The 15,754-nt window shown below is 38.3% G+C and overlaps 1 protein-coding gene and 1 long non-coding RNA gene across 8 annotated transcripts in view; one reads left to right on the plus strand and one right to left on the minus strand.

Moving 5' to 3' along the window:
• LOC127804619 (uncharacterized) overlaps nt 1-15,754 on the minus strand; it is a 28,682-nt gene that overhangs the window by 10,756 nt on the left and 2,172 nt on the right. For 6 of the 7 annotated variants that reach the window (XM_052341498.1, XM_052341499.1, XM_052341503.1 and 3 more), the window contains exons 5-13: nt 15,425-15,554; nt 15,303-15,348; nt 15,156-15,218; nt 14,865-14,999; nt 14,369-14,487; nt 13,974-14,279; nt 10,541-10,628; nt 10,349-10,454; nt 10,150-10,263 (exon numbers count right to left, since the gene is read on the minus strand). In XM_052341498.1, the coding sequence (XP_052197458.1) occupies nt 10,150-10,263; nt 10,349-10,454; nt 10,541-10,628; nt 13,974-14,279; nt 14,369-14,487; nt 14,865-14,999; nt 15,156-15,218; nt 15,303-15,348; nt 15,425-15,554 (1,107 nt within the window). The remainder of the gene's footprint in view (nt 1-10,149; nt 10,264-10,348; nt 10,455-10,540; nt 10,629-13,973; nt 14,280-14,368; nt 14,488-14,864; nt 15,000-15,155; nt 15,219-15,302; nt 15,349-15,424; nt 15,555-15,754) is intronic. The other variant, XM_052341502.1, reaches the window with a different exon arrangement.
• Nucleotides 11,565-13,945, plus strand: LOC127804620 (uncharacterized). The gene is made up of 3 exons (XR_008023697.1): nt 11,565-12,012; nt 12,135-12,182; nt 13,511-13,945. It is a non-coding gene; the product is annotated as an uncharacterized LOC127804620 (long non-coding RNA).

The following is a 15,754-nucleotide window of genomic DNA, read 5'->3' on the forward strand; positions in this document are numbered from 1 at the left end:
TGTACCGTTGAAATTTCATTTTTGGATCCAATTTTAATAATTTTGGAAGTTTAATCTATTTACAGCGTGTATTAATTTGGTGCCGTACAAGCGTAAAAAATGTTGTAATCAGCTAAAACTAGGCAAGCTCCCTCTACCCTTGTGATTTCTTTCCATTTTGTGAACCCCTTGCCTTCCCTTAACTCGTTTAGGTGTCGCGTATTAATTAAATACATTGAGAATGTTATTGGTGTGATTTAATTTAAATTAAATATAAGACTCGTTGGGGTTTTATTTGCGGTGTGCCTACGTGGGTAAAAATTATTAGAAGCGGTCTATGTTTAATAATTTTGTTCGGCTAAATTATTTATAGTACACGGTTAGATTTAATTAATGTGAGCCACGGTTTTATTAATCGCTATTAAACGTTTTACTTCGCAGTAGGAGTGCAAAAAATGCAAGAAACGACCGTGTAAATGCAAGTTCCTAACCCTCCCCCCGTGTTCTTTAATTCTCATGAGAGACTCTGTGGTTCCTTGTATTTTATCCCCTCTCTTACTCTAATTCGGCGCCTAGCATTATTTATTGAGTTATTATTCATTTGTTTTAATTTAAATTAAATCTGAGACTTCTAGAGTTTATTTATTGTGTGCCTACGGGGGTTTGTACTGCCCCCATTCTTTTCGGAATGATGCTGAACCCAGGTTGGGGACTAGGTTCCTAGACGTGCAGGCTTATTGACGGTTTTCTTGGGTTTATTTATGGTTCGGTTAAAGCTATCAAGCAGTAGGGTAGGGGTCGGCTGTTTGGTGACGTTGGGGTAGACTATTGTACGACCCTGAAGTGGACTGTCGGGTGGACACTCCTAGTCACTGGCCATTGACCGGTGCCGAGCACTGCTGACTAACTCTGCCAGTATGTGATTTACTGCACGATTAGATTCATTATATTACTGTTTATGATTTGATATGCACATGGGTACGGGTTGCATGTTGGGATATTCATTTATTGAGTATGCTTGGATACAGACATTCTAGCTTGGTTAGGTTGCATCCAGCATTGGCATATGCATCGCGTGTGATTTACTATGTGGGTGGAGCATGGCCTGATGCCTAGATGTATGGGCGCCAGTGTATCATGTTGATGCTCACTACGCCATTGCATTTTTATGTGCATTGCATGGTTATTGGTAGTTATCAGATCTCGGACGGGAGGACCGTTCCGAGGGAGCCTATGGCTCGAGTGTCGGGAGTACCGACACGGACACACAGGTGACGGGAGCACCGACCCGGTACAGCGCGCGCAGGTTTGTTGGTATAAGACTTGGGTGCCGTGTGTCTTGTGTGGGCCCCAAGGACCGGTATGGGCATTCATTATACTATACTATTGTGTGGTAACGTCTCATGGCTTGTGTGTACTTGGGGGTTGGTGTTCTGGGGGAAAGCTTATCGAATCTATACAGCCTTCAGCCTTTCTTTCCTTATGCTTGCTGAGTCTCTCGACTCACTTTGCTTTCCATCATTCCAGGTGGTCACAGCGTGGGCCATGGGCAAGAGAGTCAGCTTCTAGCGGCAGTATCGGTATGGTGTACATGCAGTCCCGTCAGACCCTGTCAACTCTGATGTCTGAGTAGGATTTACTCTATTATTTTTACTGTGCCAGGTCATTTCTCATGTCTCTTGGATGTTGGCATAGGTGTCTGTTTGTATTTGTTTATTGTGTGACCGCTGTGTTAGCGGTGTTCTCGTAGTGCATGCATGTATATAGCTTCACTTCCGTTGTTCTAATTCTTTTGTATGCATGCCAGGGTAGTTTTTGTCTTCTGTTTCCTTCTTTCTCCTCCCGTAGGCGCTCTCGTTCGGGTGGTTAGGATATCCGGGAAGAGGTGCTTACAACTCATACTAGAACCCCACTGTCCAGCCACCACTTGATAACACTACCATCACCCTAGGGTTCGCCGCCACTTGATCGGCTGACCACAGAAGAATCGCCACCGCTGAAGCCCCCACACGCCGCCACCACAAGCTAGAGTGTCCGCCGGTCGTTTTTCTCCGACTTCTCCAAATTTGACCTCTCACGACCCCTAAAGCTACTTCTGGTGTCAAAGTCCTCGCCATGTCTAATCTTAGTGACGCGATTTCTACCAGTGCTACTCCTGCTTCGGTTTTTACCGTTGCCCCTGCTGCCTCTAATCTTGGGATGACCAATAATAACATTGTCAAGTTGATAAGGTCTTCCAATTATCTCTCATGGGCAACTTCTGTTAAAATGTGGTTCAAAGGGCAATGCCAAGTGGATCATCTTACCACAAAGGCTAAAAGTGTGCCAGAAGCTAATCGAGCTAGATGGGAACAAGTTGATGCCCAGTTATGTAGCCTCCTATGGCAGTCTATTGATCCGTCCATCATGCAGCTCTTTCGCCTCTTTGAAACTTGTGTTGATGTGTGGAAGGAAGCTAAAGAGTGTTATACAAACGACATCCAACGTTTGTACACTGTGGTCAATATCAAGAATCTCAAGCAGGAGTCGTCCATGGAATCTTATCTAGGGTAGGTTCGGACTCTCATGTAAGAATTTGATACTCTTCTTCCTCTTACTACGACCTGCACTAAACAGATTGCTCAACGAGAGAAGTTTTTTTTATGGTTATTGCTCTCTCCATCCTAAAACCAGAGTTTGACGCGATCAGGTATCAAATCTTGACCAGCTTTGCTAGTCCTACCATGAAAGACTCTTTTAAATGGTTGTTGATTATGATAGGTGTGCATAGTATGTCCTTTTCTTCTCATGTTGTTCTTCCAGCCAAATCTTTAGTTCTTGTGTCTCAAGCTTCCACCATAAGAGGAACTAGAGGACGTAATAATGGTCGCCCACGTCCACAATATATCTTTTGTAAGAAACTGGGTCATCTTGAGGACAAATGCTGGAAGAAACATGGTTAGCCAGCTGCTCCACCTGCATCATCTACCAGTGCAACTCTTGTATTTCAGAGCGATCCTAGTCCTGCTCAATCTCCACCAAGTTTGCAATTGGTACCTATGTTTATAGTTGAGTATGATGCCTTCCTGAAGTTCCAGGCTACCCAGCAGTCCCATCCTGGTAATCCCGTTGCTTGTGTTGCTCAAGGCTCATATGTTAGTCCTTGGATTATAGATTTTGACGCCACTGACCATATGTGTGATAATGAACTTCTTTTCTCCTCACTTACCTATTCCAATACCTTGCCTACTGTTACCTAGACTAATGGTACCAAAACTGCAGTTAAAAGGATCGGCTAAATCACACCCACCTCGTCTTTCTCATTAAATTTTGTTTTATATGTTCTTGATAGTCCTTTTAATTTGATTTTAGCTAGCCAACTCACCAAAATCCTTAACTGTTTTGTTATCTTTACTCCTACCTCTGTTTGTGTTCAGGACTAGGGTACGGGGAGGACGATTGGCGTCGGGCGTGAGTCACAGGGTCACTATCATTTTGTTGTGCCTAGATCGCCAATAGGTTGCACCAGTGTCGCTTCTCCAGATCTTCTCCACTATCGTCTCGGTTATCCTAGCCTCTCCAAATTGAAGAAATTAGTTCTTAGTTTGTCGTCATTATCCATGTTTAATTGTGAGTCGTGTCAGCGTGGTAAACACGTTCGTAATTCTCTTTCTCATCAAGTCCATAATAGGGTTGAGACTCTCTTTTCCTTTGTGCACTCTGATGTATGGGGGCCCAATCGCGTTAATTCTACTTTTGGTTGTTTCTCATGAAGAGTTGGTCCAAGTTATTTTCTATCTTTCAAACATTTACTGCTGAAATAAAAACATAGTTTGGAGTTTCTATATGTGCCTTACGTAGTGATAATGCCCCTGAGTATTTTTCTTCTTAATTTACTACATTTATGACTGCTAATGACATCCTGCATCAATCCTCTTGTCCTTAGACGCCTCAACAAAATGGTGTTGCTGAGCGTAAAAATCGCCATCTTATTGAGATTGCACGGACGCTCCTTTTACATGCCAATCTTCCCACCAAATTTTGGGGCGATGCTACTCTAACTGCATGTTATCTAATCAATCGCATGCCATCTTCAGCATTACAAGACCAAATTCCTCATTCCCTTTTGTTCCCTACACAGTCACTTTATTCTGTTCCTCTTCGTGTTTTTGGCTGTATTTGTTTTGTGCATTCTTTTTCACCTGGATAGGATAAGCTTGCTGCAAAATCTCTCAAGTGCATCTTCCTCGGCTATTCCTAGTTGTAGAAATGCTATAAGTGTTATTCTTGAGCTGAACCGCTATCTTTTGTTTGTTGATGTCACATTCTTTAACCATCAGTCTCATAGTTGTTAAAATCCCGATTTTACGCGTACGATTTTACGATTTTACGATTTGAAGACCCCTAAACGATTCAAATCCCATGTAAAATCCAATTTAGGATAAAATCCTATAAAATCTCGATTTTACATATACGATTTTACGATTTTACGCTTTAGAGATTCCCAAACGATTTTACGATTCAAAGACCTTCATTGATTTAAGTTGCAATTTAGAGGATGTTTCCAACGTCTCAATGTCACATAGCATCTGACATTGGAACTTATGCAATGAATTGTTATATTTTGCCTCTAAATTGGAACTTGATTTAACATTGATTATATAAGTTCCAATGTCACATAGTATCTAACATTAATTGCATAAATTTCAATTTACTTGATTTAAATTATAATTTTTACTTGATTTAACATTGATTGCATAAGTGAATCAAGACAAACAAGTAATTAATTAATGGACCACCAAACCCCAAATTGGGATTTTACTTGATTTAATCAATGTTAAATCAAGAAAAAAATGTAGCATAAATCTAATGGAAGACGTTGAAAGAATCCTCTAAAGAATTTTAAGCTATATTTTACCTCTAAATTACCTATATTTTGCCTCTAAATTGCCTATACCAACCTGCTAGTTTTTGAACTATATTTTGGAAGTATCATCTTTTGAACTATAATAAGGAATAATCAGGTTATTAAAAGATATTAATTTATTTTCTGAAAAATTATGTTATTATAAACATATATTTACAAAAATTGAAGGGTATTTTTAATTATCTCTAAAATCTTACAATTTTACGATTCGATTTTACGATCCGATTTTATGGACACTTTTTCGATCCCACTTAAAATCCCGATTTTAACAACCTTGAGTCTTTCTTTTCGGTTGCTCAGCTTGATTCACAGAGTCTTCACTAGGTTTTGCATATTCCTTTTTCTTTTCTTCTGCTGTCCCCATCAGGTTCGCCTATCTCCTCTGTGGCGCCCATCGTGGTGCCAACCCTACCATTTTTCGACCCACCTTTCACAACTCCTCCACTCTTTACATATCACCGCCATCCTTATCCCGCTACCCGTGCCAGCATTCCTCCAGCCCAGGACTCTCCTGACTTGCTTTCTCCATCTATGGTTCCTTCTGCTTCGGATCCTGAGCCCGATAATCTCCCTGTTGCTCTTTGCAAAAGTTTACTTTCTACTCGTAATCCCCATCCTATTATAACTTTTTATGCTATGACCGTTTGTCTCCTTCTTATAGTGCCTTTGTTTCGAGTATTTCCTCTGTTTCTATTCCTAAAACCACAAGTGAAGCTCTATCCCATCCTGGTTGGCACCAGGCTATGTTAGATGAGATTGACGCATTACATTCGAATGGTACTTGGGATTTGGCCAAAGTGGGTCCTGATGGCTAAGTGGAACGTCTTAAGGCCCGCTTGGTTGCCAAAGGCTTTACACAGATCTATGGATTGGATTACAATGATACCTTCTCTCTTGTTGCGAAAATAGCCTCTGTTCATCTCTTTTTTTCTCTGGCTGCCACACGTCATTGGTCATTCTATCAGCTCGATATTAAAAATGCCTTTCTTTATGGTGATTTGCAAGAAGAGGTATATATGAAGCAACCACCTAGTTTTGACAGGTTCAATATTGTGGTTCAAGCCTTTGGTCTCACTCGAAGTGAAGCTGATCATTTGGTTTTTTATCGCCATTCTTCTTCCTTATGTATCTACCTTGTTGTTTATGTAGATGACATTGTTATCACAGGGAGTGATCAAGTTGGAATACAAAAGCTAAAGGAACATTTACATCAGCACTTTCAAACTAAAGACCTAGTCCGACTTCAGTATTTCTAGGGTATTAAAGTTTCTTAGTCAAGAGATGGTATCTCAATTTATCAGAGGAAGTATGCCCTTGACATCTTAAAAGAAATTGATATGGTGAATTGCAAACCAGTTGACACCCCAATGGATCTGAATATCCGACTTTTTCCAGGATAGGGGGAGCTTTATTCAGATCCTAGAAGGTATAGGAGACTGGTAGGTAAGTTGAACTATCTCACAGTCACTTGTCCCAACATTGCTTTTGCTGTGAGTGTAGTTAGTCAGTTCCTCAGTTCTCCATGTGATTCTCATTGGAATCTTGTTATCCGGATTCTGATATATATCAAAAGAGCGCTAGGTAAATGGCTACTCTATAAGAATAAAAGACACACAGATATTTGTTGTTATGAAGATGCAGATTGGGCAGGATCTCCTTTTGATCGTCAGTCAACCTCTAGGTATTGTGTTCTTGTGGGAGGAAATCTGGTTTATTGGAAAAGTAAAAAAAATAATGTAGTAGCTAGATCTAGTGCAGAGATAAGAGTATCGAGCTATGGCTAATCCAACTTGTGTGCTCATTTGGCTTAAACAACTTTTGCAGGAACTCAAGTTTTGTGAAGTGTCCCCTATGAAGCTTGTTTGTGATAATCAGGTTGTCTTACACATTGCTTCCAATCCAATGTTCCATGAGCGGACTAAGCATATTGAAATCGACTATCACTTTATTAGAGAAAAGCTAGTTGAAGATGTTATTATTATAGAATTTGTTAACTCCAATGATAAACTTGCAGACGTCTTCACCAACTCTCTAAAGGGTCCTTGAGTGGAATATATTTGTAACAAGTTTGGTGTATATGATATCTATGCTCTAGCTTGAGGGGGAGTATTAGAATTATTAGTATAATTGTAATTATTATATGTGTGTGTTTTATTTGTAATTAGGTTAAGCCCATAGATGTCTAAGGCCCGTTATGCCTATTATAAATAACAAGTTAAGAGACACTAATCTCTTAAGTTTTACTCTCATAATTATTTTCTCACAAAACCATAGGAATCTTCTTCCACAATTCATAATCTCAACCTCAGATTCCATTCATGAAATCACCAGTTCCCCACAAGTCCGCATGTAATAGATCTCATGTTAAATTTCCTAACGGTATCCTATACCAAATAGTTATGAATTTCCACAAATGTGGTTAGAAAAATTCTTCTCATATAGAGAGGCAACAAGTGAACCAATCTTAATCAAATATAAAATATTACAATTACAATACTACTAAGATAATTCTGAATGTTGTTGATTTATCTTAACATACAACACACACTCTACTCAGTAAATAACAGTCATAAATCCCAATTTATATGTTTCCTTCGTTGGAAACAAGGATACCAATGAAAGTTTTGTATGCACCGCAAAGCCAATAATTTTTATTATTTGAAATAGAATTTGACAATCATTTCTCACATGCATATTTCTGGGTACTATTTATTTAAATGTCATATTGGATAATATTCATCTTCAAAGTGATGTTATAGAATAAAGATTACTAACTAGAAGATTTTATTTTCCTTATAATTGTAAAATTGTTGACAACCTATTTACATTGTGGGGCAAGATGTTCACTAGAATGGTTGTCACATGTTGTATTGCTATATGTGATAGAGTGATGTGTTTGTCACTTGCATAAAAACTCCTTGTAACATGTGGGTTTTTTGGATAAAAAAAAATATATATTGGATGAGACCACTACAAAATTGCTCTAGACTTATCACTGTTTCTTAAAGATTACTATTATTAATGTTATAGAAAGTCCTTAATTGTTGATGCCTAATGGGTGGCTATATACAAACATGCTAGATTATATAATGAGTATATGAGGCTAGTAGTCATTAAATAAGGAATCCATTAATCCTATTGTAAGAGAAAGCCCTCATGATTGTCTCTTAGATTTTGGATAAAAATTCGGCCAATCAATTTGGAAAGGACTTTTATAAATATTTTTTTTGTAATATAATAAATATTTTATATTTTATATTTGATTTTCTAAATTGTTTTACTGAATATCTTGAAAGAGACATGCACATATGTTCAGGAGCAACACTATTTGAATTGGTCTAGTCCCATAAATTTATATCGAATATTAGTTGATGGAAGGATTAATATGTAAAACAAGTTTCACAAATGAGTCTCTATTGAATTCGTATGGACTACTTTAAATAAAGGAGGAGATTTGATATAGGTCCCATGCTTCATGCCCCATCCCCTACCTATTTAAGCACTTGTAATATTCCTTGTTAGGGATTTTGTTTTTCTAGCCATCATAAACAAAGACGACAGGAACTCATCATTTCAAATATAGATGGGATGTGATTAAAGGCATTGTGTGTGATCTTTTGAAGGATTTTGCATTTGTGAAATATGAGTGAAGTAACTCTATTTGATTCATTTTTTGTGGACAGATCTGTTTGTTTCTTTTTAGAATTGTATTATCCCTAATCTGATTAGGGACATCTAAAATTCTACAAATGAAGGTCAGTAATTAAATGCTTATTGAATGCTAATATCTGACTGCATCAAATATACAAGCATCTCATACTTTGCTTGGAAAAAAGTAAAGGGATCATATAATGTGATCTAGGATAAGAAGCACGGTGGACCAACATAAAAAGGGCGCATCCTTTGGGGTACTATAGGGATATATTTTTATAATATTTTGCTAGCTGTGCCTATAAAATAATATTGACAAACCATAGAAGGCACTAGACTAATTCAATATCAAGAATGGATAATTCACAAACCAAAAAGTTCATAATCTAATGCATCATTAGAGTTTAAAAACACCAATAACATCCTATGCTAATAAATAAAACAAGGAATCTCAACGAGTTTTTGATTAACTAGTATTTTTTTAAAAAATTATCAAAATAGTATTGGGTTAAAATTATTTACCAGATTAGTATCAAACCAAGTAGTTGCATGCCATGCTAGTGAGGTTGGTGGTGTTGCAGTCAGCAAGAAAAAAGCGCTCTTAGGAAGAGTGTTTTTCAGATTTGCTTAAAAATGCTATTGGTAAGAGCATCTATCTATAATTTTGACTTAAAAATGCTCTTGGCAAGAGTGCTTTTAAGCTAAAGCACTTAGAAAATGCTAACATGGCCTTGGCAGCCCAATATAAAGCTTGGAAAAATGCGAACTTTACCGCAAACCTGGGAGTATAAAGCAATAGAAAAACACAAAAATGTGGTGTGTCTTCTCATGTAATGCCTAAGAAGCTATTTCAAGTTTGACAGGGAAGGTGTATAAAAGACTTCCAACTTTCATAGACTCAGAGGGAGTGTGCTTTTGATTTCCCAAAAAAGTAAAACAATATCAAAACTTTACTGCCTGCCTGCCAGTGCTTGGTCCTTGATGGAATAGCAATGCAATGCTTATTTATTTATTTTTTTTTGAGTTGGCTTAAAAACATTCTTGGGATAAGCATTTTTAAGTTAAAGGTAAAAACAATTTTATCAAGAGCATTTTAAGTCAAAACCTTAAATATTAGAGCATTTTTATCTTGCAACTGCAACACAAGCAACCCTCTTGCATGGCATCCTTACTGTGTGACCCCAGTACTAATCTAGTAAATAGTTTCAACTCAATACTATTTTGGTAAAATAATATTATTTTAGTTAAAAACTTGAACCTCAACTTCTAGCTTCTAAATAAACATAGGTTTAACGAAGTTGTTGTCATTGGGCATGACAGGTCTGGGACATATTTTAACATGTCACATGAGTAATTACAAATGAACATGCCATTTGACATTTTTTGACACATATAGGGATGTACTGAACATGTATGCACATGTGCCAGGTACAGATATGGAACTAACTCATCCGTTCTTCAAGTTAGCATGTTAGGAAGCAATGTAAGCTACTCAAATATCTCAACATTGTCAAATCTTTGAATAGGCCTATATCAAACATGTTAAGCAATTTCCCCATAGACGTATAAAAAGATTCTGATAGCAATGAGACTTATTTAGAAGTACCATGTACCTTAAGATGATTATTCTCATCTGGGCTGGTCGAGTAGTTTATGTATAATTGTATTCTTCCAACAAGTTCATGCTCAGGCTCCTTACATATTGGCCACCAGCGAAGCTTGTCACCCTGCAATCAGCCAATATATAAGCCTTCTGGCACAGCTATTTATCTTCCTACTTTTAGTGGTTAATATTCAGATCAGGGACCACACCAGCTCTTCAGCAACAGCAGCCACCTGAGCTACAACTCGACCACAGTGCTTTCCCTTTGAATCCTGGACTTCTATAATTAGATCATCTCCAAAACCATCTGGCAAGCTGTATTATGATAGTGCATAAATAAAACCATCCACCTCTTGGTTATAAGAAAATTATAAAGATAGAACAAGCATCATACAACATACAACACATGAGTTTCGCTAGATCCTGGATGCATTCGAACCGCTTCCTTCTCTGGTAAACTCTTTAGCCTCAACAAACATGAATAAGTTTCTGACAGGAAAAGGACAAACCTACTTGAGGGCAGTTATCCACCAGAAAAAAAAAAAACAAATATGCAAATCATTGAGAACATTGAAGCTGGAAATTATAGCAACAGGTCAGTCCCATAGCTATTAAGTTTGAGACAAAAAAAAAATAAAAAAATTGGCAAGCTCTTGTAAGAGCAATATGATCAAAGCATGGTCAAAATGTGCATATCAGTTTAAGATACCACGGTTGGGAAGTGTTCAGATCCAGGTCCTCTCCATGGTTTTTTTCAAGCAGGTTGTCATCTGGCTTACACCTAAAAATTGAATGATGCCAATCTCTAAACCTATTCAGTTAATGCTTTCCTTTGAAATCACAGTAAGGGAAATGTCAAAAATTGAAAGAGAACAAAAATAATTTCCTTTGATATGCGGCCCAGCTCAGATGTTGCAAAATAAGTCCCATCAAGGGTCAATTCCTCTTTCATCGAGGGCCAACTCCTTTTTGTATCCTCTTGGATCCAGCCTCTACTACCAGGCCCTTTTCTTTCCCTTTCGTAAATTCAGCTTAAGAAAAACAACTAGACTTTAAGTCTCATTTGCTCGATTATGAATCCAAACTACAAAATTTCTTGTATGTTATTCCATTAGAAGATAAACAGTTTATTGAGTGTAACATCCCAAAATTTGGAGACAAGTAGTAATTATTAATTTCGGTATTTGAGGATATTTTAGAATATTTGGAGATTTTAGAGAAAATATTAATTTATAATGTTTGAGGAAATAGACAATTAAGGTAATTAATTAAATTATTGGGGAGTATTTACGAAAATAAAGATGGAATTAAATTGGTGGATTTTTTGGGAATATTCGGGGTATAGGTGTAATAAAGAAAAATGAGTTCAGGGTGTGTGTGAATTTCGGAACTTCTGGGGGTGCTGGTGCAAATTCTAAAAATAGGTTAGAAGTCACCTTAAAATTAATGGAGGCCGCTTATAGGTTGAAGGGAGGCAGCGGCGCAGGCAGCACGCGTGCGCGAGGGGGGACCCAAGGTCGCAGGTTCGATCCGCAAGGGAGGCTTGCGAGCGTTGGAGAAATTGGCTGGTTTTTAATCAGCCTAAGGCGCCAAAATGGCGCCATTTTAATAAGGCGGTGGGGGCGACGTGGCAGTAGCAGGGCGCACCACATGGCGGCCCCTGGGCCGCCCATTGCGCCTTGCGCTTCAAGCAGCGTTTTGCTGCGATTTTAAAGGCTAAATTTGGCCATTTTCAGGCCAAATCAAGAGGAAGGGGAGAGGAATTATGGGAGAAGAAGATGGAGCTCGACCAACAGAAAAATGGAGGAAAAAGTGGGAAGAAATGGGAGGAAATCCTGGATTTTGCGGCTATTTGGTGTCTAAAAGTATCCCGGTAAGTGAGTAAAATTACTAGAAGTGCTATATATCTAAATTATAGACTTTGTATGGTTAGTTTATGCAGATTTCGTAGTTAGATTTAATTAATTTGAGCCGCAATCTTGTTATTTTATGTAGAACATTTTACTTTGCATCGGGAGCGTAGAAAAGGCAAGAATCGACCAAGTAAAGACAAGCTCCTAACCCCTCCCTCATGTTCTTTATTTTCTGTGAAAGTCTTCGTGTTTTCTTGTATTTTAAACTCTCCCTCACCGTGAATCGGTACCACGCATTAATAATGATAATCTGCGTGGCAACTATTCCATGACTTATATGTTAATAATGAGCTTATTGGAGATAAAATAAATTATGTGAATGATGTCTTGGTGTTGTTCATTTCGTTCGTTACGAAGCTTCGTATCGCTCCGCTTCCTTTGGGAATGATGCCGAACCCGTTGGGGTTAGGTTCTTAGAAAAGTGGCTATGGTCAAGATTATGGGAATATGTTAAAGAGTCTATTATCTATGTTGAGATGGTTTTCTGTGAATGAGAAGGAATAAGAATGGTATCATGATGTTATGTGGTTATGTACATAAAGAGTTATGGAGAAATATTATGTAATGCTAAGTCTAGAAGATATAGAATAAATAATGTCTATGTGTGTCTTAAAGGCATGGGGTACAAAGTCACTGTTTGTCGACCGTGGGTAGTGGCAGTTGATGGTTGGATGTATGGGCGTCAGTCATCGTCTATAACGATAAGCGTTAGATGGGTCAGAAGAGTTGGTACTGCCAGATTCCCGCCTTGGTTTGTGCATATCATGATGTGTGTGTTGCATAGGGACTGTGTTGCATTCACTTGGGGGACATGCTCTGTGTGTGATGGGATGTGTAAGCATTTGCATGACTCGGTTGGTCTAAGAGCCAATTTGGATTCTCTAGGTGAGCTAGTGCATTTAGAAGCATTTCGCATGTGTGTATTCCTACATAGGCGTAGCATGGCCTGATGCTTGGTTTATGAGGGCCTTGTCATCACGTTTATGCTACAAAAGCCATTGCATTTCCTATTTGTTGCATTGCATGGTGAGGATGTGTGGTTTTGAGTGATTATGGGAAGTGGGGTACGGCCCACAGTGTGAGTGATTGTTGGGAAGTGGAGTACGGCCCACAATGTGAGTGAATATTGAAAAGTGGGACACGACCCACGATTATTGGAAAGTGGGATACGACCCACAGTGTGAGCCGTGATACAGTAGCCTATATTGGGCTACTAACAGGTTTGTATGTGGACTTGGGACCAGTGTGTGTTGTATGTGGGCCCCAAGGACCATTTATGTGCAATTTACTTTATAGTTATGCATTTGGAATTAAGGCACGTATTGTTCATGGCATGGTGTTGTTGCATTGACATGAATTGCATGGGGTGTCATGGGAAGAGTCATATTTTTAACCCACAACCTTTCTTTCTAGAGCTTGCTGAGTCTCGTAACTCACCTTTGTTTTCCATCATTCCAGGTAAGAGGATAGTTGGGGCTGACAGGTACGCTCGGCAAAGTTGGGTCCATATCATCGAGTCAAGATAGCAAGTGTAGAGTTTTCCTCGAAACTAGATCCTGGGTGTCGTGTGTCTGGGTCAGAATAATGCTTTTATGTTTTCAAGTCAGGTGTATGTTATGTAAGCCCAAGTGGGCTCATGTTGTGAATGATTATGTAATGACGATTATGAGATGTTATATAAAAGAAAGGTCATGGTTTTAATAAGGGTTGTGTGTGAGTTGTAGTTGTATTATTATTTGGTATCATTTAAGTAATAACTCTCTCACGGATCCTCTTGATGCACGGGGGCTCCGGGAGGCGGGCCGTTACATTGAGTGTCTATGTTATTCCACTTCAGTAGAGATATGAATGCATCATTCAATAGATTATGTGGGTGATTTTTCAGTTTTAAATTAATAATTAAGAATATTTCTTTACTGACCTGAAACTACTTCATAAGATGATGAACTGTAGCCCAAAGATGTTACGCTAGCTTTCAGAAGCCCAGACACCTCTTTGATATACCCAGTGCCAGCATGAACATATCCCAAACATCGACGTGAAAAATTGCTGTTTGCAGGAATATGAGGGGCCACACGAACTTTAGAAAGAGCTCCACATCCAGATGAGAGAGTTGACCCTAAATTGGACACATGAAGCTGAAGCCTTTCCAATTTTATCATTGGAGGTTTTAGAGATGAAATACTGCAACCTGTAGGTAGGTCTGGTCCCATTTTCACTTTTCTAACTGCAAAACAGCAAGTGCAAATTGGATGCTTCATACTTGATACAGGACCTCAGTACTGAAATAATGAAATTTGAAATAAAACAAAATACCCTGCACTTTCAATTTGCCAAAAGTTTTCTTAGGCTTGAGCGCAGAACCTTCGCTGTTCAATTCTGAGGATGGCTTCGTCAGTAGTTCTTCTTCTGGTTGCAGCAATACTTGTTTCAAACTATAGTTTACAAAGACCAGAAGATAATTAAGAAATTGTAAGGCATATCTCAAAGTTCAATTGGAAGGCATATCATAAATGTGGTATAAGATTGAAAGCAGCTTCTAGGATATTAGAATATTGACAAAGGAGGCAATAAGATTTAATGCAAGAAATAGCATTTCATTCTCATACGACATATTTATTCTTTTTCTTAGTGAAGAGAAATACCACAAATTTAAAATCTATAACTAAATTTCTACTTTCTTTAAGCTTAATAAGCAAAATGTCATTAATCAGTCTTACTTTCTGTAGGAAACAAGAGAAAAGGGCCATGAACCTGAACAATAAAATACTATACCAGAAAAAAGGAATAGAAAATCAAATTATAAACGCACCCAAAAGCATTTCGCAACAGCATACACTCATTTTCCAAGAAGATGGGAGCTTCCAAACAACCCCGGGCCCATGCAGAAAGACATAGTCGAACACATGCGTCATACGAAATCACAGCATACCATGGACCTAAACCACTGAATTCAAATTGAGAAACAAATAAAAAGCCAATATAAGCAACAAATCAATTGATAAAAAAATGGTCATTTTAATGCATCAGAGGCAGTCAGCTATGGCAGTTAATTCACTATGGAACAGCAAACTGACAGATACTTAGTTTCTAGTTCAGCTACCTTGCATGAAATGTGGGATGGTGAACTGGTAAGGGGCTCGAAGGCACAGCACCAGCAGCAGCCCTGTGAAGCATAAATGGTCCTTATCAGAAAATTCCCCCAATGGAATCTCAAATAACATTAAAAACTCACACTTCAAATGCATACCTTGGAAGTGGATCCCTAATGCCAGTATTATCACAAGCAGTAGTTCCTGCGGGCATGTTTTAGGTGAAGTGTTTGGTTCACATGTAGTTACGAATCATGAGAAATTCCAGGATGAGGTTTACCGTGTGTTCTAAAAGTTGGCATTTGTTCAGCAACTAACTTGATTTCTTGAACAGAGCCAGCAAATGAAGCTGCACTGGAGACACCATCATTAAAGAACTCCCTATTTTGCAATGTTCTGCCTTGAGAATCCTGAAACCAGCTATCCAGCTAAGAGTGGTACAAGTACAATGAAAATTTGAAACAACAAAACAATTTCCTTGCATGCTTTTATTTCTCAATAAACATTTTTCTACTGGCAGTTTGGCCAGGATGTTGGTGGGTAATACAATTGGTGATATGCATCCAATTTAATAAATAATCAATGGGAACCATTTCTGCTTGCATGTTAC

Source organism: Diospyros lotus, chromosome 6, assembly GCF_014633365.1.
Source record: "Diospyros lotus cultivar Yz01 chromosome 6, ASM1463336v1, whole genome shotgun sequence".
Classification (NCBI taxonomy): domain Eukaryota; kingdom Viridiplantae; phylum Streptophyta; class Magnoliopsida; order Ericales; family Ebenaceae; genus Diospyros; species Diospyros lotus.